This window comes from Vanacampus margaritifer, chromosome 15, assembly GCF_051991255.1.
Source record: "Vanacampus margaritifer isolate UIUO_Vmar chromosome 15, RoL_Vmar_1.0, whole genome shotgun sequence".
Classification (NCBI taxonomy): domain Eukaryota; kingdom Metazoa; phylum Chordata; class Actinopteri; order Syngnathiformes; family Syngnathidae; genus Vanacampus; species Vanacampus margaritifer.
Window position 1 is genome coordinate 7,622,607 of NC_135446.1, and position 23,078 is coordinate 7,645,684.

At 41.5% G+C, this 23,078-nt stretch overlaps 1 protein-coding gene across 2 annotated transcripts in view; it reads left to right on the plus strand.

Annotated features, from left to right (window-relative positions):
• Nucleotides 1–2,446: 2,446 nt before the first annotated feature.
• exoc4 (exocyst complex component 4) overlaps nt 2,447–23,078 on the plus strand; it is an 86,551-nt gene continuing 65,919 nt past the window's right edge. Inside the window, exons 1-10 of one of the 2 annotated variants that reach the window (XM_077545183.1) lie at nt 2,447–2,557; nt 2,993–3,182; nt 3,249–3,443; nt 5,017–5,210; nt 6,019–6,128; nt 9,051–9,151; nt 9,236–9,390; nt 13,383–13,563; nt 17,349–17,494; nt 19,063–19,151. In XM_077545183.1, coding sequence (XP_077401309.1) covers nt 2,478–2,557; nt 2,993–3,182; nt 3,249–3,443; nt 5,017–5,210; nt 6,019–6,128; nt 9,051–9,151; nt 9,236–9,390; nt 13,383–13,563; nt 17,349–17,494; nt 19,063–19,151 — 1,441 coding nt within the window. In that variant the 5' untranslated portion in view covers nt 2,447–2,477. The remainder of the gene's footprint in view (nt 2,558–2,992; nt 3,183–3,248; nt 3,444–5,016; nt 5,211–6,018; nt 6,129–9,050; nt 9,152–9,235; nt 9,391–13,382; nt 13,564–17,348; nt 17,495–19,062; nt 19,152–23,078) is intronic. The other variant, XM_077545184.1, reaches the window with a different exon arrangement.

The following is a 23,078-nucleotide window of genomic DNA, read 5'->3' on the forward strand; positions in this document are numbered from 1 at the left end:
TTCAGATCGCAGCATTGTGAATTTGTATTGGTTGCTCTGTCAAGAATGGGGCGGAAGTCTTAAAGATCCAGGACCTCGCATGAAGATATGATGTTATTCATATTTTTAACTGGTTTTGATATTTGACATCTATATTTTTTAATTATCACAGCTAAACGTTTTATATTATTTGTTTATCATTAATGTACTGTATGCATTGGTATGAATCATTCCATTAAAAATAGTTTTCTAATACTCAAGCTCAAGTACATTGACTATTTTATAGGATAGACTTGCCATATATGTCATATGGTGAATAACAAGACTTTTTCGATCTGACAACAAGTGATAATAATAATTAAAAAAAAAAAAAAAAAACATATTGCAGGCAAGTGTGAGGTAATTATGGAACAGGGCAGACAGAAGGTGAGGAGGAGGAAGCAGGCGTACTATTGGCACATTTGACCTATTGTAATTCACATCCAACACAACATATTGCTTGCGGCTTTGGAAAAATGCCCAGATTGTTGTCAGCTTCACTTTCCACCAAGGAACATATCTTTGTCCAGTCGCTGCACATGCACATCTGTTGTTTACATTGTATTATGACTCATTTAGGAGGTTTATTTCTTTGCCTTTGTCTACCAGCAACACAAAACAAAATGCTTGAAAAATAATATTAAACATTCTACTCTTGTTTCTAAAATCTTCTTTTTTTTTTAAGAAAAAAAAAACATCTTGAGTATAAGCATGGGAGGCACTTTTACAATTTGATCATGTTAGGCACAATAATTTCAGCTCCAAAATGAAAAAGTACAGCTTTTGTTTATTCCAGAAAGTCGTTCTGCCTTGCAAGATTTCAAAGTATTGGACAGAATTTGATTTTACTGGAGTACAGAGGCTATCATTATGGATGACAGCTCATAAGTCTTGCCCTCTAAACTCAATCTATTATGAACAAAGAGTTGTTTCTTGAAGTTTTAATGTTACACATTCATAAATTGGATGATACATTTTCAAATATTTATGGTTGTAGGGTACACATTATGTGGTTTTAACTTTACCACATCCTGTATGTAAAATGCTTTATAGCTTTGTTAGTGTTTATACTGAAGTGACTGCTTCTTTGCAGCAATTGGCAGTTTTAGATGTATTTTCCTCCTGTCTGTGTCATATTTGCATGATTAAATCAGTAAAACAAAGGAACACATTGAGTTTCATATGTCATAATTTGCTATTTTGACATTACCTCTGAAAAGCAAATTTTCCTGCTGTATTACTTTCCCATGTGTCATTTGTCTTTGTTGTACGAACACGCTCAATTTAATTGTGCTTGCCATTCTTCTGTTTGTCTGTTATCAATGAAAAATTGGGTTCTCCAAGCGCATTCCCCAGGGGACGACCCTCATCTCTGAATCTATTATGATCACAGATTACATAATGAGTAACTGGAATAGGCAGCGTCGCTCCAGGGTGCTCTTTGAAAAGCCTTAGGCTGTACTAAATGCAGATCTTAAATAATGGATACACAACTAAATTATAACCTAATAAATACAATCTTGCTTGTGGATCACAAAGGTTCTTCGGTGATCTCTTATTTAATGTTATGTAGAAGCAGACATTTTTCCAGTCAGTAAAAACACATTATTTGTGTTCAAACACACATCAACCTGAACAGCATGACCTTGGCCCACTGTTATTGGGGACGAGAAGGCCAAGAGATTAGGTGGACTGATTGACAGAAGGCTTCAGTGATAAGAACTTCAAAATTAAGCCTGGACCAGAAGAATTTTACTTCCTTCTTTTTCAAAAGAAATACGTTTGCGTCTTCTCTTTTTCCCCCCCAGCTAGGTGAGAAGAGACATAAAGATGGGCGACAATGTTATCTCATCATTCCACCGGCACATCAATCGCAGTCTAGACTAGTAAGAATTGACCACTTCCACCCCCACAATCGATGTCCTCTACCATTGTCACTGGTACAGCAAAGATGGTCAGAGATAAGACCATGAAAAGCCCTGCCAAATCTACCACTATGGATGCTCTAAATGAAAGAGGCTATTAACTAACTGACAAACACTTGCTCCTCTGCTGGCTTTCTTTTTTTTCCTAGTGAGTGAGATATAGATCTAACTTTCCAATAAAGGTGGTTTCTTGCTGTGATGTGTAGATTCCTGCGGAAATCAATAGTGCATTAAAACACATCTCTGAGTGAAGGATTCAACACACAACCAATACATTTTCTCATCAATAATAACATAAACTTAAATTTTAATGCCCCCGCCCCCCCAAAAAAGTTTATATTTATTATTGTTACTATTTTGTATTTACAACATTTTAAAAATATTTGTTCTTAATTTTTAAATGCTACATGCGTATTTTTTTCAAACAGTGAAGCAACAAAACTGAAATGTGTATTTGAACTACAACTCCCACAATCCCTCTGTATAAACACGCGCATCCGGCTTCCGGTTTGGTTCCAGTTGCAGCTGGAAAAGATGGCTGCAGACACAGGGCGATACAGGGGAGCTGTCAACAAAAACAAAGACCCCTCCGGTCTTCTAATCTCCGTCATAAGGTATTGCTTGTATTTTTCCTGGGGGTAAAATTGAGGCGATGTACTTGGAGGCTACGCGCACCGACGGAAGACCCTTTTGCTGAAGCTCCCTTCCTGTCTTTTTGCTTGGCTCGGACAGATTTCTCGTTTTAATTCGCATGTAATTTTATTTTCGAAAGAATAAACCATGTCTACGCTGTGTCCCTTCACTATGAATATACAGTACACATTTAGTCAATTTTCTTGTCTTTGTCATCTGCTAAATCCCGTTTGAAAGGTTGAACTAGTATCTGTGTGTCATTGTCATATTCTGTGTTCTATTATATTGCAAGGTTTGTTTGGAGTAGTATTGCGTTTGAGACTTTTGAGACAGCTTTAAAGTTGTAAACTGCTAATATGGTGATCATCAAGTCTGAATGTGTGCAAATATCACGTTCATTAATTCCATCCATATAGGACTTTGTCCAGAAGTGATGACGTCCAGGACAGGGAGACGGAGAAGGGGCGTCTTGAGGAGGCTTTTGAGACGTGTGATCGCGACCTGGACGAGCTCATTGTGCAGCACTATGCCGAACTCACCACCGCCATCCGGACCTACCAGAGTATCACAGAGCGCATCACCACTTCCCGCAACAAGATCAAGCATGTAAGAAATCCAAAATACGTCCTGTTGAGTGCCGTGGCGCTGCTGACGTCCCTGTCGCATGCGCAGGTGAAGGAGAACCTACTGTCCTGCAAGATGCTGCTCCACTGCAAGCGGGACGAGCTGAGGAAGCTTTGGATCGAGGGTATTGAGCACAAGCATGTCCTGCAGCTCCTGGATGAGATTGAGAGCATCAAGCAGGTGCCTCAACGCCTCGAGGCTTACATGGCCAGTAAGCACTACCTCCACGCCACAGACATGCTGGTGAGTAGTGGGGAATTCCTTGGAAATAATGATCAGTAGCATTAAGTGGATCATAAGCCTCTGAATCACTGAGACATTAAATAATAATCATCAAATAATCCTGGATAGCTTTCTTGGACACGCCGTCACAAATTTGAATAAAAATCACTTGCTTAAATGTGAAAAATAGCCCATTTTAGCATGACATTAAAATGTAAATACGGTTTGGCTGCTTGCGCAGATGTAAACAAGTTGTTTTTTTAACGACTGTTGGCTCTTGGGACTGTTTGCACTCGTTTGCACGCAAACATGTTTTATTCCCATGCCTTAAAAGTTTTTTTCCCTGCATCCTCTCATGGCACCAAAGGACCAATTTGTGGTGCTGTTCAGGTGTGCCCGCCTTTGTTTGATGCACATAGTGACACAGTAGACTCTGTGATGTCTCTTTCCCTCTGCCGCTCTCCCACACATCTTTCCCTTCCACTTTGGAAATAATTAGTCTGCCCGAATAGAGTTATCTACAGGGGGTGGGGGGAGTGGGACGTTGGCGTGCACAAAAGGAGCATGAAAATCCTCTTTAGCGCAGGTGGAACGAAGCGGAACTTCCTTCCAACCTGCCCTCACTCTCCCGCTTTGACACGTTTTGAAAAGGAGTCAAGCGTTCAAAGTCAGTCGAACTTTGATTTCATTGATCTGGGCTGCTAGAAAAGGTTGGTGCCAAGGTAAAAAGCAGCCTTTTTGAAGACCTCTATACTTGCAAATATTCATGAGTCACAGATATAAATTCCTTCCTTGGTCTTACCTCGAAAGAGGTGGATTAGCTGCAAATAAAATTGTGTGTGTGTGTTTGAGTGAGGCTTATCTCCAAGGGTTGACAATTAGAATTCAGACTGTGTTCTCTGCTCTACTGAACGGCAGTCCTAAGCTCCCTTAGTGTCGGATGAAAAACCTCTCATCCTTTTGCTTCTTTTTATTTCTTTTTTTAAAACCGGAATTTCATTTTTGTAAACTTTTATTAAAGGTCAAAACTATGCTGCTCCCCCCCATCCCAATTTTGCACCGTGCCATACAACTAAAGCTATGCAGGTCCTCCCAAAGGTCTCCAACTTTTGTATATTTTCACTGTTGGGCGGAAACCTCATGTGTCCACAGTCCAAATATGGTTGTTTTCATGTTTTTCACAAACTGATACAATTGGGATATTAACCAATGTGAAGTGTTGAAAATATCTTGAGAACAAATCTAAAAACTCTTGAATGCTCAACAGTCTGATAAGTGTTGTCTAACTTTGTCTCATCCCTCTGCGGAAGCCGTACAACATTATGTCGCCTCATGATTGAAAGTATGGATGTTTTTTAGACAATCATAACAAATAAAAAAATTTAGGCATGGTACATTCGGTGCAGAAAGAACTAGTTAGCCACAAAGGTATGTGCTTGTAAATTGCTTTGCGCCTGTTTAGCTGCACTGTCCAATAGGAGATGTTGCTGCATGATTATTTTTTTCTCATCTTTGTTCCAGAACATGCTACGTTTGGTCATTTTGAGATGAGTCGAATATGATTTTGCACACAATTAAAGCAATGTATCCCCAGGTGTCGGCTGTGGAGTCGCTGGAAGGCCCTCTGCTGCAGGTGGAAGGCCTGGGCGACCTGCGCCTGGAGCTCCACAGTAAGAAGCTCAACATCCACCTGGTGCTCATCGACGAGCTTCACCGTCACCTCTACATCAAGTCCACCAGTCGCCTTGGACTCAAGAACAAGGACAAGAACACGGCGCGCATTCCAGGGTATTTGTCCAAAAGACATTGTTCGTAGTTTAGTTCTACTTTTAATCATTGGTGCAGAGACTTATTAGTACACCAGACAATGTTTCTCCAATTATTGTGCATTCATTGAAATACATCTTCCTTCCTACATTTCTTTCATTTGGACTGGTGTTCAAACCCTTCTTTTGTGCCCATTGTATCAGAAAGTAACCTTCATTATAAGTTCAAACAACTGCCAGTTGCCAGTTATTTTCTGTATGGACACCAGCCCAATTACAGACACCAACAAGTCTTTCTATATATTTTCCAGAGAGTGTCCGCTGGCTCCAAAGGCTCAGTGTTCGCTGTGCAACGGTGCAGATGTGCAATCATTTTGTCAAACTAGTGCTACAATTCCATATTCGGTGGTAAAATATAAATTAGGGCTAATGCAGCACAGCGACTTTGTTTACGCTTTTGTGTTGCGGCATGGCATGTGTGGGCGCTGTAATTATGGTGGCGGTGGGTCAGCGAGATACAGTGATTTATTACGGAGGGTCAACCGGTGACAGGCGCCCGCCTCCCTAACAAAAAACCCAGACTTCAGACAGCTTCGCTCACTTAGCCAGCCAACGCTGCGTTAACACCGCATGGACTAAATTGCTCCCACCTCCAGCTTAAGGTGTGATAATCAGCTCATTGGGAGGCAGTCGCCAGGCCCCACGCACATGCAAGGCGTCGGGGTTAAACAGTAAATTGATACTGTTAGCGAAGTGCGGCCGGGTGGGTTTGTTTTTGCTGCTAATGTGCCACATCCTGTTTGAGACATTTGATGTTTTTTGCTCTTCAGCAGCGCGGGCAAGGATACGTCTCCCATGCCGGCGTTGGACGTCAGCGGCCTTTCCACCCCGCGCAAACTTCTGGATTCCTCCCAATTCAGCACACCAGGATCAAGCAGTGGTAGAAAATATTAGTTTAAATACACATCTCACTCGCTGTACCATTGTAAAAAACATTCTAATTGCATTTTTTTCTCTCCCCTCAATAATGTGATTGTGATTTAATATATGAAATATATATATATTTTAACAAACAAAAATAATCAATTATTCTGTATTTAAATACATAATATCAGATTTATTATGCATAAATGTTTTGGTCTTATGGGCTATGTTAAAATAAAAGAAAACATATTAATTTGAAAGATGAAGAGTTGTTAACTTACAGTCTTTCACTTTCACAAGCGTTCATTACGACCACTTCACAAAATTTTAACAAGCAAGTGTGCCGTAAAAAAGTCAGATAATAATGTCAGATAATAATGTGGCTTTATCACTTCGCAGACTGACTAGCGGAAATGAAGCATTTTCCCCCCAAATTGCAGCCTTTGCGATTTGAAAGTTGCATTCAAAGTTGCACTATTTTGCGATGTTGATTTGAATTTGATGCATTTCCCCCCCAACCACTTGTACAATGCAAAGTGTGATATATTGAGTGCGGTTTGTGACCAGGCTTATGTTAATGATAATGGAGTCACTAGCATCAGCATTTGCATATCATTATGTACACTATTAGGTACATGCGAAGCATCGGAAGTTTGCCTCATTTCTTGCACTGCATTTGTCACAACACCCTCAGCCGTCGCCATCGTAGTGTGCGTTTCCCTCGCCGACATTATAATCATCTTGTCCGCCTTTATCTGCATCGTTTGTCATGCGCTGTCGCTGTCATCGCAGCAGGGGGTAGCGGCGGCGGTAGCATTGGTGGGCGGCGAGCATTTGTAACGCTTAAAATGGCAACCGGTGCTGATAATGTACAAAAACAAAAATGAGAATTTGATGAAAAAACATTGAGCGCAATACGTTTGTGTCATGCATACTTGGATTTTTATGAGTTTCTTTGTGCATAGTTTTTTAGTTACAAACATTTGGTGCACTATTAGCAGGTTGTTCAACTTCAAGAAGCACATTATGCTTTTTTCATATTTTAAAACGGGTGTTTTAATACCTTTCATAAAAAATACCTCAAAGATGAAGAATGCATTCTATTTCTTGTCGTGATAAAATTAGCCCGTTTTGTTTAAGTTAATAGCAAGTATAGCTTTCATCACCATGTCAGCCGGCAGGTGTGACTAGGTTGTTGCAAGTAGGCTTGCGCAGGGCTGGACTGGCCATCTGGCATATAGGGCAGATGCCTGGTGGGCCGGCCTCTTTTGGGGCAGATGCAGTGCTTTTTAATTATCATTTTCTTACATTTTACCCCTAGAGACTGGCCCACAATTTAGAGGGACCAGTCCATTAATCCAGTTTGAATAGAGATTGCAAATTGAAACATCAACAAACATCAGCGGCAGAACTACATGTTAGGCAGGATTTGGGCTGGGCCGGGCCGGGCCGGGCCAGTGGGCCTAAGTGAATATGCTAGGGCCGATTTTTTTTATTTTTTGTAATTATAGATACACGTCATATGTGGCACGACAGTTAATGATTACCAGCTACCGATGAATTGATTAGTGACAATAGTTATCAACAGCGTTTAAACAAACTAGGAAATGGATAAATATCATAATGCACCCTCTAAATTGCCCGTCGGTGTGAATGTGAGTGTGAATTGTTGGTTCTCTATTTGTTCCCTGCAATTGGCTGGTGACCAGTTCCTCTCGTCTCGGCCAATGACAGCTAGACTAGGCTCCAGCATGCCCACGACCCTAGTGAGGATAAGCAGAGGACAATGGGACAACAGCAGCCTTATCAACAGCAGTAATAGTCAGTGATCATTTTGACAACATCTGTAGGAAATCACAGTGTCCCATCATTTGAGAATTATTTTGAGACCATGCTTGTGGGCTCCTCATGTGGGCCTTGTTGTGGTAAACAGTCACTTGAAAGAAGCTTTGGCTCTTCCTCCAGCCAAGCTGCTAACTCATGAGTGGAGGGGGAAATAAAAGGCAAAAGTTATGATTGACTCATCCTTGTAAGAAAAAGGCATTTGACTAAAGAATGACTTGGTTATTTAATTTGATACTTGATGTATAGACAGGCACTCCAGAGACCCAACAATTTTATACAAGCCATTCAAGTCTTTCTAGCTCATTCTGGGCCACACGTCGTCATGTTTGTGCAGCTCATGAGCTCACATACGCACAATTGTCCACTAATGGATAATACATTTTCATTTGGCACGGCCGCCCTGCAGGCCCAAGTGGTAAAAGCTACACCGCAGATTTGTCCAAATTTATTCAAAGAAAGCGGCAATTAGCAGGCCCGCAGGCGATAAAGTGCCTGTGCGCTGGCACGCTAACAGCTGCGGTCCATGGTGCAGCAGCCCACCTCCGTCAGTGGCTTAAGCGTGCCATTTTGCCTAATAGCATTAGAGCACCTCATTTGTAGCTAGTAATTGTCATAATTATTACACAAACTACAGCTGAAACGGGGAGTAGAAGCAAAGGCGACCCAAAGTCCATTAACTTGCCATAAACATTAACTCCCCTAACGTGCTCTGACAGGAAATTGGGACGCCTCAACCCGTGAAAATTTGAGCCTTGCGTGCTCGCAATTGAACCACTAATTTGGTGAAGTCATATTATGTTTTTTTGTATCGGCTTTGGTGTGTTGCGTTATTAAGAAGCTCCTCCTGTGTTTTGCTGAATCTCTCTTATTGTAGCATTCCTTATAAAAGGGCCTGGAGATCAACTTTCTTGTGATTTAACATATTGGGTATGAATGGTATTACGTCTCAGAGGCCTGTATCTTTTATGCATTCGTTGTAGAGGTGCAAATAAAGAGAGATGAAAGGCAGCACAGGGATTATTTTTTTCATCTCATTTCTTTTCTTGCTGTATAAAAATAATCATGTTTTAAGATACCGGTGTTTCCCCTCTAGTGCGTGAGCTTCAACAAGACATGCGGGAGTCAAACCAATTAGACCTCCCCGAGGTGGACCCGGAGGAGAACAGCGCCGAGTTCATGGGCATCCTGATAAAGGTATACGCAAGGAATATGACAAGACTGACCTGTTTGATTGCTCTGTATCTTCAAATAAACATCCTCCCTCCATTGTTCTCTTAGGCTCTGGCCAAGCTGAAAAAGATCCCAGAGACCATCAAAGCCATCATGGAACGGCTGGAGCCGGAGCTCAAGCAGATAGTGAAAAGGTCCACCACTCAGATCGCAGACCATGCCTACCAGAGAGGAGAGAACCTTGCACAGGAGAGTCAACCAAGGTACACTCAAGAGACAAACTCAAAATCACAATTTCTTTCATTTAAAAAATACGAGATGCAGTGTGATAGAAGAGTTTCAGCTCAAATTAAAGGAAAAGTTTATAAAACTGTGGTGAGACCAGCAATGTTGTTTGGTCTGGAGACAGTGTCACTGAGGAAAAGACAGGTGGTAGAGATGAAGATGCTGAGGTTCTATTTGGGAGTGACCAGGATGGATAGAATCAGCAATGAGTGCATCAGAGGGACAGCACATGTTAGAGGCTTTGGAGATAAAGTCAGAGAGGCCAGACTGAGATGGTTTGGACATGTCCAGAGGAGAGATAGTGAGTATATTGGCAGAAGGATGCTGAGTTTCCAAACGCCAGGCAGGAGGTCTGGAGGAAGACCAAAGAGGAGGTTTATGGATGTAGTTAAAGAGGACATAAAGGTAGTTGGTGTGAGAGCAGAGGATGCAGAGGACAGGGTTAGATGGAGGCAACTGATTTGCTGTGGCGACCCCTGAAGGGAAAAGCTGAAAAGAAAAGACGAAGATATAATATAATACATGTATAAATGTTTTACTATACTACCCAACTTTATTTATATTTTTATATATTCCTGAGTCCAGAAAGCAAAGTCTCTGTCATTGCCAATAGCCTCTCAAAATAACCACACTCTCCCCTTCATGATCACCCATTACCTCTCGTGTGGCAAACTGCTTTGTCTTTGACAATCACACCATGTTTTTGTGGTTCAATAAAAATCACTGAGACAGTACAGTATACTGTACTTTGAGCCTCAAAACCGATACAGGGTTGTAGTTTTTCCATTGCAGTGCATCTGTAGATGTGCGGTGCTTAATTGAAAATCAAAAAGTCGCCAAGTGTATTTTTACTCAGCTGCATCGCTCGGTGGACAGCTTAGACTTCATTAGAAAAAATTCCTAGTGTTATAAGTGTCATAAGAATTACTTCAATGTCATTGCAGCCAATAAAAAAAAAACTTCTTTACCAGAAATTAACTAAACATTATTCATGAGATTTATGTTTTGATTTTAAATTTCCCCTCCAGAAAATCATGTTAGGTTAATATAGGTGTGTACAAGTGTGAACGTTAAAGTAAATGGTCCTCCGTCCTGTGATTGACTGACGACTAGAAAATAAAAGATCAATGTTTTTTTTTCGTGGCACTGTGTAGCATAGGGACGACAATTGATTGTTTTTTTTGGCATCATTGCTGCATGATTAACTTTGTGTAGGATATTTCTGAAGCAGTCAGACGCTCACCCAGGTATGAAACTACGCTAAAGGCCTGCAAAAAAGGCCTAGCTGCCATGAAGCTTGAAAACAGCTAGTTCAAACCTTGACAAGTCACAATTTAACACACCCCATCCAATCTCCCACCTGCACACACGGACGACACCTTAAAAGCGCTCACGTCTCTCCTCGCTCGGCCAAGCGCAGGTCTCAGTCCAGTGATACCGGACCGCTTAAGAGTAGCGTCTCCCCTCCTGTCAGGGTTGCTCTCCGGCGTCCTCGCCTGCCTCCTGCTTTCCTTGTTTTCCGTTAAATCCCATCTGACCTCACAATGCATTAGGCCGCCACATTGCTCGGCTCCCGTAGTGTGTGAGTGCTTAACAACGCATTTGCACGTGTGCCGCTTTGTTGCCTGCGTCGGGTGCAAACACATCCAGTTTCTCCACACGCTCACTTCCATTTAAAGTCAAGACGGGTTGCCATGGAAACTCCATCCAATGTACCACTCGTCGTGGGAAACAATAGTGTTGTTATTGCACACTGTGTTTTACAGCTATTACAAAGATACTCTGTTTAGAATAGATCCCAAGGTATAAGCAGAAACAGACAATTAGACCACTGAGTTTGCAATGATCCCATAAAGAATTATTTAATTTGTTGATGCAGTGACACACAACACTTGAGCAGAAAAAGAGTGCTAATCATACATAATAGTTTCTTGGTTATAAGGCCCCAAGCACCAAAGGTCCTTAGCGTTGTTGTTGATTCTTCTTGGTCAGCCGTCTTCCAATATCATTGATAAAGTCACGTCATTCTGTCACATTGCTCGCCTGTTGCCTCATCAGCACCATTTTCCCAAATATAACTAAAATCAAGTGGGCTGGTGCATGTAAGCTGTGTTCCTCTCGGCTCCTCTTTGAAGGCCTTGCATTGAAAGTGAGACTGTTTGTTTGAAAATTGATACTTCCTGTTCGTAAGTAAGCCAGTGATAATTTCATTGGCGAAAAATTTGGGTCATATTTTTTGTCACAATTTTTTTTTTTCTGATGAAAATTTATCAAAAACTAAAATAGAAGCCATTCATTGGGACGATAACTACAATTGACTGACAATCTATCAATGGCTAAAATGAAATTAATGAAAACAACACAGTGATGAAAATTCACTCATCCAATCAGAAGGAATGAAACGCGGGTGGGAGAAAAGAAACACTCAGAAACTGTTCAGTGTTCACTGCACTTTATTTAATGTTCAAACATGTTTACATTCATTTTTTAGCTGTAAGATTAATCTCAAGCAATTATGCACTTTTTTTATTTAGGTGAAAACTTTTATTTATTTATTTTTACCAAGAGAGCTTAGTATTGTTCATTCGGTAATTTTACCGATTTGACATGTCATCATCATTGCTCTCTCAATTTTTTTTCTTTCTTTTTTTTTGTAAGTGAGTGAGATGTGCATGTGTGAGTGTGTACTCATTAGTTCACCTAAATCCTATTAAAAATCCCATAACGTTCACCTAAGCCGAATACTTCAGAATCCAACTAGAGGCGTGAGGTTGTCAGGAGACCCGAGGAAGGATCAAAGAAAGAAAGGAAAGTGAAATCCAGCACCGACCAGATATTACCTATTACCCACCGGGTTACCAACCAGAGTCTTTCACCAACCCCAGAAACATCTTAATTCCAAAAAATTAGGGAGACCTCAAGAGACCAAAGGAGAGACTGAGGAAAGGAAGAAAGGATAGATGAAGCAGAGTGAGATCCACAGACATCAGCCTCCACTGATTCAACGACCAGAGGAAGAAGCAGATTGCGTTTGAATTTTGATAGATGCTGGTGTGGTGGATCTGGCATGCATGAAAACCACCAAAGAGGGGAGCCGTCGACCCCGGCCAGGACAGAGCAAGCACAACCCCCCAGGCCACGGCAGCGCCAAGGGACAACCCCCGGGCCCCGCAGGGGCCACCGGCCGGAGAGCAAACCCAGGAGCGCCCCCACCCTAACACGGGCCGCGCCCCCAACCCAGCGCAGCAGAACGGGGCACGGCAGGCCCGTCAGGCACCCCATGCACCCCACCGGCCCACAGCCCCCTGTCCCCCCACACCCCCCATCCACCCCCCGCCATCCACCACAACCGAGCCCCAGCCACCCCAGGCCCCTCAAACCCCCAGACACCCCCCACCCGTAATCGCTGCAAAACTGAAGCAGATAGAAATATACATTTTTTCCTGATGAAAGAAGAGACTCTAGTCTTTCTTTTGGTAGGTTTCGTGTTTTCATAGCAATAGAACGCAATATTCTGTGGGCCTTGCAAAATCAGACAAAATCCAGTAAAACAGCCGGCAGTGAAGGGGATTGCTTCAGTGAAAATGGCTGCGAGTGAATGAGTTAATAAAGAACAATAGCACTATATTGTATAAAAAATAACTGGAGAAATAACTGTACTATATAAACTGTTGTATTCCTGTTGGATGTGTGCACTTAGCATCTGAAGTCGGTTTGGCTGTCTGATTAGTGAGGCTTCATAACGAGTCCTGCAGGTTTTGGATGTTTCTCTTCTCCAACACATCTGAAGCTCATCAGGAAGCGCTGCATAAGCCTGATAATGATCATGTTCATTGGAACAGGTGTATCTGGAATAGGGAAACATCCAAAACCTGCAGGACTCCGGCCTTCGAGGGTTGAGTTTGGACACCACTGCCGTACATACGAGTTGACTAACTTGTTTGCGGCGCTCTCTGGCGCCCCTCCACAGACTTCTGCTGGAGCTGCTGGAGCTCCTCTTTGACAAGTTCAAGGCGGTGGCGCAGGCGCACAGCGTGGTGCTGGCCCACCTGCAGCGCATCGCCGTGCAGTGCCCAGGCGGCGCCCACGAAGAGGGCATCAAGCTGTACGAGCAGGCCGACGTCTCTGCCAAGATCCAGACTGTGCTGCAGGTCAGACTCAACTCGGGAATATTGAAAAGTTCGCAATCAGAATACAATATTAAATCGTAATGGTGGAGCACTACACTTTTATGAATGTGTCATTAAGGTACATGTGTTATACTTACTAAGAAAATAAAGAAAAATGTAAAAAAAAAAAAAAAAAGGTGGAACGTTCTAGTCAAGGTCCTTAGCTTTATCCATGAGCTCTTGTGTGCTTTTTTTTTTTTTAAATTACATACCTAAAAAATTGCGGGTAGCACCAGTTTTGTCAGCAAGCGAAAAAAATAAATAAATCATAATTTAAGTTATAAATTGGTGGATATTTATTAAGTCTAAGCAGGTGGGAGGTTGGCGTATTGTGAGTGTGGGAAGACATTCTTACATCTTTATAATCTTCATTCCAATACCTGTTGGATTATTATTATTCTCAAAGGCAAATTTTCCTCCACTGGGGACAATAACACAGCTACAAATATAAAAGCCTGTGTCAATCTCTCCACTTGCTGTTGATTATTTCATTCCTTCCTTGTTTGCATATCCCGCATTGTCACAGGAGTATCTCAATTTCCCAACACCTCGAGCGCACCTTTGTAATTTCCTCTTTAATCTCATTACTGCCGACGAGCGGCGAACAGCACGAAGCGGGAATTAAAATGGCTTTGGGTTTTTTAGTGTAGATATTGATTGGACGCCAAGATGGATCTTATCTCACTACGTGTGCAGTTATTGTGATTGTGAATTGTGATTCTTGTGAGTCTTAACAACTAAGACAGTTGGAATACATGTGACACATTTGACATTTTTCACCAATTGGGTTTTTTCTTCTGCTGCAGCCAGGGCCTTAGTCAGGGTGGAAGGAATTACTAGGCCTAGGCTTAAAAAAATTGAATGTAACTTCTTAATTCTGAACAACACCAATAATAAATGCAACTTCATTATCTCAGTTTATTTTTGCTTTTCCTCAAAGATTTTTTTCAATTGAGTTGTAAAGGTTGTTATTGTTTTTTACTTTAGTAAAACACTGGCATTTGAACAAGGGTGTGTAGACTTTTTATATCCAATGCATACTAGTCATGGTGATGCTTTTTTTTGGGGGGGGGGGTCAGATGCCATTTAATGTGGACATCATCACGGTTTGATCGGCATTTTGAGGATTTGCAGTGAAAACTGTTGCACCTGGTTCATCGTCTGTTCCGTTTATCTCTACTTGCAGTTTGAATTCATTTACATTCAGTCCTTTCTGCGCTTTTGCTGTTCTTCAAAGTTGTCTGCGGTTTTGGAGATCACGCAGCAGCATCAAGAGCCAGTCTCTTAGATGTGGACTCCACTTTAATAAGTCCTCTCTTTCTCCGCTGCTGTGATTTTCCTTGTCTTCCATGATATCTTTTTTTTTATATCTCGTTTCCTCGTCACGTTTGATTTTGTTCCTATTTATATCTCTCGCTGCAAAATGATGATTGAATAGCTGTGAATTAAATCAACAGTAGATACTTTGTTTTTATGTGTAGGGAACAATGAATACAAGTGCGCCTGGTCCAAATATGCACATCAGCCGAATGAAAAGGAGGCAAATTGAACTGCCAGCAAGTGCGTGTAGAAGACAATGATCTTTTTTAATTAGATATGAAGAGCAACGTCGCTACCTTGTTCACGTCCAACATTTTAATCAATGTGTCACATTTCTTCTCCTCGTATTTACATGTTGCCTGAGCGCGTTGACAACTGGCATCTCCTCTTCGTCACATCCAAACAACACCCCACCGACATCTGCTACAACAAACCCACCAGAGACTTCATCAAAAAAAAAATCCATGTTTTAGCACACGATAGTGAATCATACAATCTTGGCTGGCATCCGCTGCCATGTGATTGACCATGTTGTAGCATTAATACATTAATAAATGGGATTGATAATCTAAGAGCATAATTGCCAAAGTCATTCGCGAAAGTTAAATTGCGGCTATTGGACTTTTTTAAAAATTATTATTCATTATTATTAGTTGAATGTGCGGTGTTACATTCAAAGTAATTGATAATCTGCCTTCTGTCTTCCTTCCTCTTGGTCCTTCATTGACCTTTCTTCAGGTTCTCTCATCAGCAACCTGTTAATCGTTCATTTCCTGCCTTGTAATCACCCGCTCCTTCTCAACTTTATCTGCGGCCGTTGTCTTTTTCGTCAGAGCCGTCCGTGTGTCTCTTTCTGGTTGCCGTCCGGTTAATTGCCTCCAAAGTTCACGCTGTCAACGGGCTAATGCAATTTAAGTAGGGTTGCAAACCTCTCTTCTTCAGCGCAAGTGTTGGCATTTCATTAGTTTCTCTTTGGGGGTTGCAGGCAAACTGGGGGTGCCACACCAGCTCATCATTACTAATTAATAGTGGAATTGGATTAACAGCAACAGCAGCGTGAGATCAGTAGCAAACTTACAGCGACCGCTATGACACCTATAGAGGTTTATTTTCAAACAAAATCACCATGTTTCCATTATGTGTGCACACTTGAATGGATGCTATCATGTAGTGGCTTTCCCATGCATGGCGACAGGGTTGCTCTCTTGCTGCGTTAATTACATCATTATGGGCGGGATGGATCTCCATCTGCCCGGCCATTAGTCCTGTGCCATTCCTGGTCCAACCCGCACTGCACCACTGAATTAGACACACGCCAGCGCTAAATGGGCCCCACTAAATTATGGAGCCATTTGATACGTTGGCGGCACTATTTCGGAGCATATGTATCGTGCGCGGGGCCGAAGACGTGGACGAGGGAGCGAGAAAATAGAACGATTTTGAAAAATGAGAGGTGACGACAGCCAGCCAGGATCGAATGATGGAGTAGAGGAAGTTAACTTTTCTATGTCGGACCAGATTTGCAGTGGGCTCGTCCTATTGTTAGAAGTTGATAAGATTTTTATGAAGCGTGATAGGACGTTGACGAATTTGGCCATGGATCATTGGCTAAAAGGAGGACAAGGCTCTCCACAGTGGTCATCACAGACGCTCAGTTAGTGGTCTTTTTCTGTGGAAACGTTTGCTTGATTCCCACTGATTGTGATAGATTCGGGTGATATTAAAACAGACATTGTATTCAATCCATTATTTCTCTCAGAATTTTAATTTTTCTTACCAATACATTTTGGGCTATCTTATGCATCTAACTTTGTTGTAGGGCTGGGCGATATGGGCAAAAAAATTTAATCTCAATTTTTGCAGTCATTCAAGGACGATTGCGATTTTAATCTAATAAACCTAAGAAACATTTATTTAAAGGTTTCATTTATTAAAAAATAACCCCTGTGCAAAATGTTCAGACAACAATAATGTATACTGATTCTAAATTTGTTTTAACATAAACTTAACCTTCATAGTTTGTACTTAAATGCCACAAGTAAGTAGTTGGTAGCTACTGTAAACATGTCTTGCAAACCACCCATCCAGCATTGGGCAAAATTACAACTCACAAAAACATTTGGCTGTAACAGAACATAAGAGCATCTTTTAATAATCCAGAAGACAAAACTCGATTTAGCAAATTTTTGATTTTTAAAATGACGATGTATCGAATTAATTTAATTTATTGCCCAGCCCTACTTTGTAGGAAGTAAAAGTACCACTGATTGTCACACCCAACTAAGTGGGGTGAAATTCGTTGTCAGCATTTGACCCATCCCCTGAGGGAGCGGTGAGCAGCAGGGATTGCGCTCGGGAATCATTTGGTGATCTAATCCCCCAATTCCAATTTTTATGGGATGAACTTGTGTAGACAGTGTTAAGAATTCATTATCTCTGTGGACCAGGTGCTGCTGATGGAGTACCTGGACGTGAAAAACAGCCGCAGCTCTACGGAGCCGTCGGCCCAGCTCGCCTACGCCAGCACCGGCAGCGAGTTTGCCGCCTTCTTTGCCAAGAAGAAACCGCAGCGCGCCAAGCAGTCCCTCTTCAAGTAAGTTCATAATGGGCATACGCCTGAGCCTACCTGACACCTAAAGCCCAGTTATGCCATTAATATGATGAAATTCCCAAGACTTTTCAAGATGTTCAAAGCTACAATATGTGCTTCAGGCCTTGTCTACACGTAGCCGGGTATTTTAAAAACGAATATTTCACTCCTCCCTGTGTAGAAAAAAAAGTCTGTCCAAATTGCCTTGTTTAAAAAACAACAACACACAGCCACTAAAATGCATACAAACAGAGAAGTGCGTTTATAAGATCATTTACATGCATGCCAAGCCTCTAGGCGGCAGTAGTTAGACAAATACTACTCGTCTCTTGACGTCACTTACACATTTCGTCACACAAGCACGGACTGTAAGAGCAAACGACTTCAAAAAAATTAATAAACCAAACATGTAAACACACAAAGAGTGAAAGGATAAAAACAAAATAAATAGAAATACAATACAAAATAATAAAAAAACAAAAAAAAGCTTAACTTGTCTTTTAACAACTTTATTCATGCAACTTAACAAAACACATTGTGGAAGCTTTTAGGACCTGGGGGGAGATCTTGGGGTTTACTGTCCTGACACGTTCTCCTTCCACTAAACGTAAAAAGAAAAAAGGTTTGGTGTCTTGGAGCCAACGCCACAGAAACAAAGGTTTTAAGAAGCTAAAATCACCTGGCAGTGGATAAGCAGAACCCAGGCTTTGTTGCAGCCAGCACGAGGAGGTGCTCTGTGCCCGGCATGCTCATAAGCATTTCTCCCGCTGTCACGGACTCCGTGTCGTCTGGAGCATTCTCCGGCCCGCGGAGCGAGCCCCAAGCGCGTCGAGGCCCTGCAAAGCGGGGCCGAGAGCACCACCACCCGCATCTCAGGGTCGCTGGAGTGTTCACCGGGTAAAAATTTAGCACTTTCCCGCTTCCATGGATGACTTCCAGGAGCACTTACAACCACCAAGAGCGGCCAGTTGCTTCCCCAGGATCCCTGGTACGCCGCCAGGGTACGAGGAAGCTGCCCTCTCGGCCTCCTGGAACCATCCAGGAGGACCTCCAGCAGACTTCCAAGTTTTCCAAGAATTTAGCCGGTCGGCGGTGGTTGCTCTTCTGGTTAAATTGTGGGACCATGTCGGCCTTTTATCTCCGAAGCGGAATGTCGTGGAGCAACGGGACCGACATAAAATAGAATAGATAGAAACAAATGACTTGGACAACTCTGCTCACTCCCCCAGTACTTCGATCTCGTCCAACGTGGAACCGTGTGATTTTGCGTCAGACGAGCAGGTGTGCAATGCACCCGATATAAACAATGGCTAGAGTTGCTTGACGTAGTGTGTGTGTGTGTGTGAGTGATGTGTGTAAAGCGATGACGCAAAACTCCGTTTACGACTGTTATACGTGAACGCGGATCACAAATCTTCACTTTGGCTGGAGTTTTTAAAATTTTTGTTTTTAATGGAAAGCAGGGCAAAACGCATAAAATATCTCCTGTTTGCAAAAAAAAACCATGCTACGTGTAGACAAGACCTCAATTTCATGTAGCTTTCATGTCATTCTTTGCATACTTCTTTTAGATTTGAATCGTCATCCCATGCCATTAGCATGAGTGCCTACTTGAGAGAGCAGAGACGAGAACTCTACAGCAAGAGCGGAGAGTTGCAAGGTGAGGAGGCTGAATAGGAGCGAGAGTATTGATGAACATCTGGAGCGGGGAAGTCGGGGTGGGGGCCGAGGGATTGGAGTTGACAGGACGAAGTGTGAAATTGACGGAATACAAAATGGGGCGCGTGAGGCTGTCGAGAAAATGTAGATCCAGCAGATGAACACAAGCTGGTTCAATGAACAGACCAGTGCTATTAAAGTTTAGGAGTTTTCATTCTAGTTGTTTTTTTGTTTTTGTTTTTCAATTTGATTTAGTCTTACTTAGTTAGCTCTTAGAGCAAGATTGTTATAGTATTCATTATTTTTCCCCAAATAATTAATTTTAATTAATTTTTTATGATTTTTTTAAGTATGTTTTTAAATCATATTTGTTGAGTGTGAGAAGTCATAAAACATAATTAATAATATCCCAACAAAAAATTAAAATTTGAAAATTTTGTTTTAATTTTGAAAACGTAGAATGTAGTTTGTTAGTTATTGATTTTTTTTAAACAATTGTTTTTATTCCATTTCTAAAAATATTTGTGTTAAATTGTTTTCCGTAACTATAATAACCTTGTAACAGATCGAACGAGATGTGGGATTTACAGTGACACCTCAAGTTACAAACTTCGTTGGTCATGTGAGCCCGTTTATAACCTGAATTGTTCATCAATCGAAGTAATATTTCTCGTTCAAATGAATGGGTTCAGCCCCAAAACTAAACTAGTGCTACCATTTTTTTCTAGAGAGTGGTAAATATAATGCAATATAAAAATAAGTGGAAACTTTCATTTTAATTATTTGTTGCTCATTAACTTTAAGCAGCGGAAAAAGGAGACGACTACACCGCTGAAAAAGAGTTTTCTTCCATAATCACATAGGGAAATTCAAGTATTTATTTTTTCTTGTTTAATTGATTATTTGATTTGGCATACCGATCCAGGGAAACTTGTCATTTTTGGAAGAAGCAAACATAGATCTGTCCGCTCGTCCCTGCCAAGACTGCTCATATATTGAAAATCGTACATAAATACTGTAGAGGTCATTTTTAAAGTTTTGTGCGTAGCCCAAATTGTTTGTAAAAAAACAAAAAAGTTACTTGAATTTTCACTGTATGACTTAAGCCTGTTTATCAGTCAAAATCAGACTCCTAATAAAGTAATAATAACACTCTTCGGAATGGGCCAGATTGACGGGAGAGTGCAGATAGCACCTGGACAAAACGGGTCGAGATGTAACACTGAAAAAGAAAGGGATAGCAGGGTGACTTTGCAGAATACACCCACAGGGACAGACCTTCAAAACCCTCCTCTCACAACACACGCACACACAAACACACACAAACACACACACACACACACACACACACACACACACACACACACACACACACACACACACTCAGGAGTGAGTGAGCGAGCTGCACAGTCAGACCCTGGAGAATCAAAGCTGCTCTATTGCTCCTACATCTTCTCTTCCGGACTAGCCGTCTCTTTGCCCGTGACCTTGTAGTTTCACTCTGCGGCGCTGTTTGCCTGCAGTCACTCCCACCTTCACACCCAAGCCCCCATGGACAATGAAACACATCAAAAAAGCAAAGTAACAGACAGGAAAGCTCTTTTTATTTGAACACCAAAAATGCCCCCAAATTAATGGGACACTTTCTGAATAGTAATCAATTAGTTAGTAAACAATGTATAATCAAGTTTCATCCCGATTTAAATGTGTTTCTGGTAAAATGCTAAAATTAGGGCTGCAACTATTAATTGAATAATGCGACACCCATGTCACTCACCAGACCACGCCCCGCTTTTTAAAACCATTCACACTCAAAGTCACAGATAGTACAGCAGAATGTGAGGTTGGCGACCCCAGCTGGACAAAAATAGTACCTGCGCCTCACATACATGTCGTGTTTAATAATTCAAAACAAATTTTTGGACAATTACTAAATTATTTGATTGGTAGAATACTCGTTTGTAATAGCTGCAATTGTAACTAATGCAGCATGAAGCACATGACAACCTGATTTGACATTGATACGAGTGTCTGCTCTCACTTGCTTGGATGTAAACGGCTTTGAAAGTTGATCCGATTAAACCTGTTTTGTAATTTTAGCTTCCCCCCTGCATTCATAGATGTTGAATAAAATGTTTTCTCATCTAGATGAGAGGGATTTGGGGAAATGTAGTCCATTTAGTGTGTATTTTTGCCTAAATTCAATAGGAATGTGCTCTGATGAAAATCAGATGCTTAAAACATAATACAGAAAGATAATAATTCACAAATCTTGTCATTATTTAAGAAAAGATGATGAAAAACTCAGGTTGACAAGCAAGTTTCCATGATCCAAATCCAGGAATATTAAATACTATGAGTCACAAACAAGCATTCCTTAAGCACAACACAAAGAAGATGTTAGTGTACTAAATAACATTCATTAATCCAGTTGCTTTTTGTTAGTTACTTGCTACTGTACTGAGTGAATGCAGAAAGGAGCAGCACTGTGGAGAAAGGACCCCCCCACCCCTCCCCCACAAATAGGCTTGAAATAACAGCTTACTTTTTTTTTTACCATCTTCCATCTGTCTGTACCTCAGAAAAGAACAGGCAGAATTTGTCTCTCTTTTTTTTTTGAGTGGCTGAATGCCTCAGAGCGTTCATAAGAAGATGAGATTTCTCTGGGCTTTCATTTCACCTGTCACAATGCGCCGCAGCGTCCGCAAAGAGCCCGGGCCCCCAGCCTTTTGAACGGCCGCAATGGGATTGAAGCAGTAAGAAATCATTTAGAAAGTGAAATAAGTCCACTGCCATGGGTGGGGGGAGTGGAGGTGGGGGCTTGATGTAGGAGGGAAGGTTAAAAGTCATTGTTTTCATCAGGGTCTGGAAAAGAAGCCATTAAGAGATTTCTGAGGTGGAGAAATTAGAAAAAAACACGCATTGAAGACTTCATCCTGCATCAAATGAAATTGGGAGGAAAAGGCGCCTGCAATGAGAGATGGAGTTGATGAGCTCTTGTGGCTGCGGGATTTACTTGACGCTTGAAGCTAGTCAAGCTTATCTCGACGCTTATTTGAAGTCAATAGTCAACATTTGGAAGTGTGGGCTTGATTGCAGGGAAGTTTGGCTATTTCATTGAAAATTACAGTCCTTGGCCACAACATTCTGTACACCGACCGTAATTACATCTAAAACAAGAGAAAGAGATTCTTTTTAAATCAGCCTTTGCAAGCCCAATGATTTTTTAAATTATTATTCAGAGCTTTTAGTCACATTTGGCTTTGTTTGTTAAAAATTAAAAATATTACTGCAGTGCTATTTACCACCACTTTGAACTGCAACGACAATAGTAAACGTTGTATGGATACTTGGTCTCAAGTATTCATTTTTAAAGGCAGGACAGATTGGTTAGCAACTTGCCATTATGCTACATTGGTCTCCAAAGGCAAAAGGGTTGATTTAGGGCTGGGGAAAAAAGTCAACTAAGTCGGATAAATCAAAGACGCAAAGTTTGAGGTTGATCACAATTTGCGCCCGAAGTGTCGCTGGCACCATGTTTTGGTATCTAACCAGAGCAGCACAATGCCCATTGCACTGAACTTTTTTTTTTTTTTTGCCAAACGCAAAGGACATTCTCTGATTGGCTAAGTGCATGGTCAGCCTCCCCAAACATCTCATCAGGACCAATTATGGGTTTCGCTTTCTCACTCAAGGAAGGGCGGTCCCTCAGGAGGATGAAACGTCAAGTTTTTAATCAACATGTGTGACTGTGCAGTAAAAGGGAACCAGCAGAAGAGCCGTGTTTGTTTTAATATTACTATTGCCTTGAAAATGAATGTGTAATATATGTAATTTATCTGTTGAGCGCCGACCGTATATCAATGTAATGCATGCCAACACATGCACGGGAAGACATAATTGCCTCTTGCACACTCCGCCACGCCTC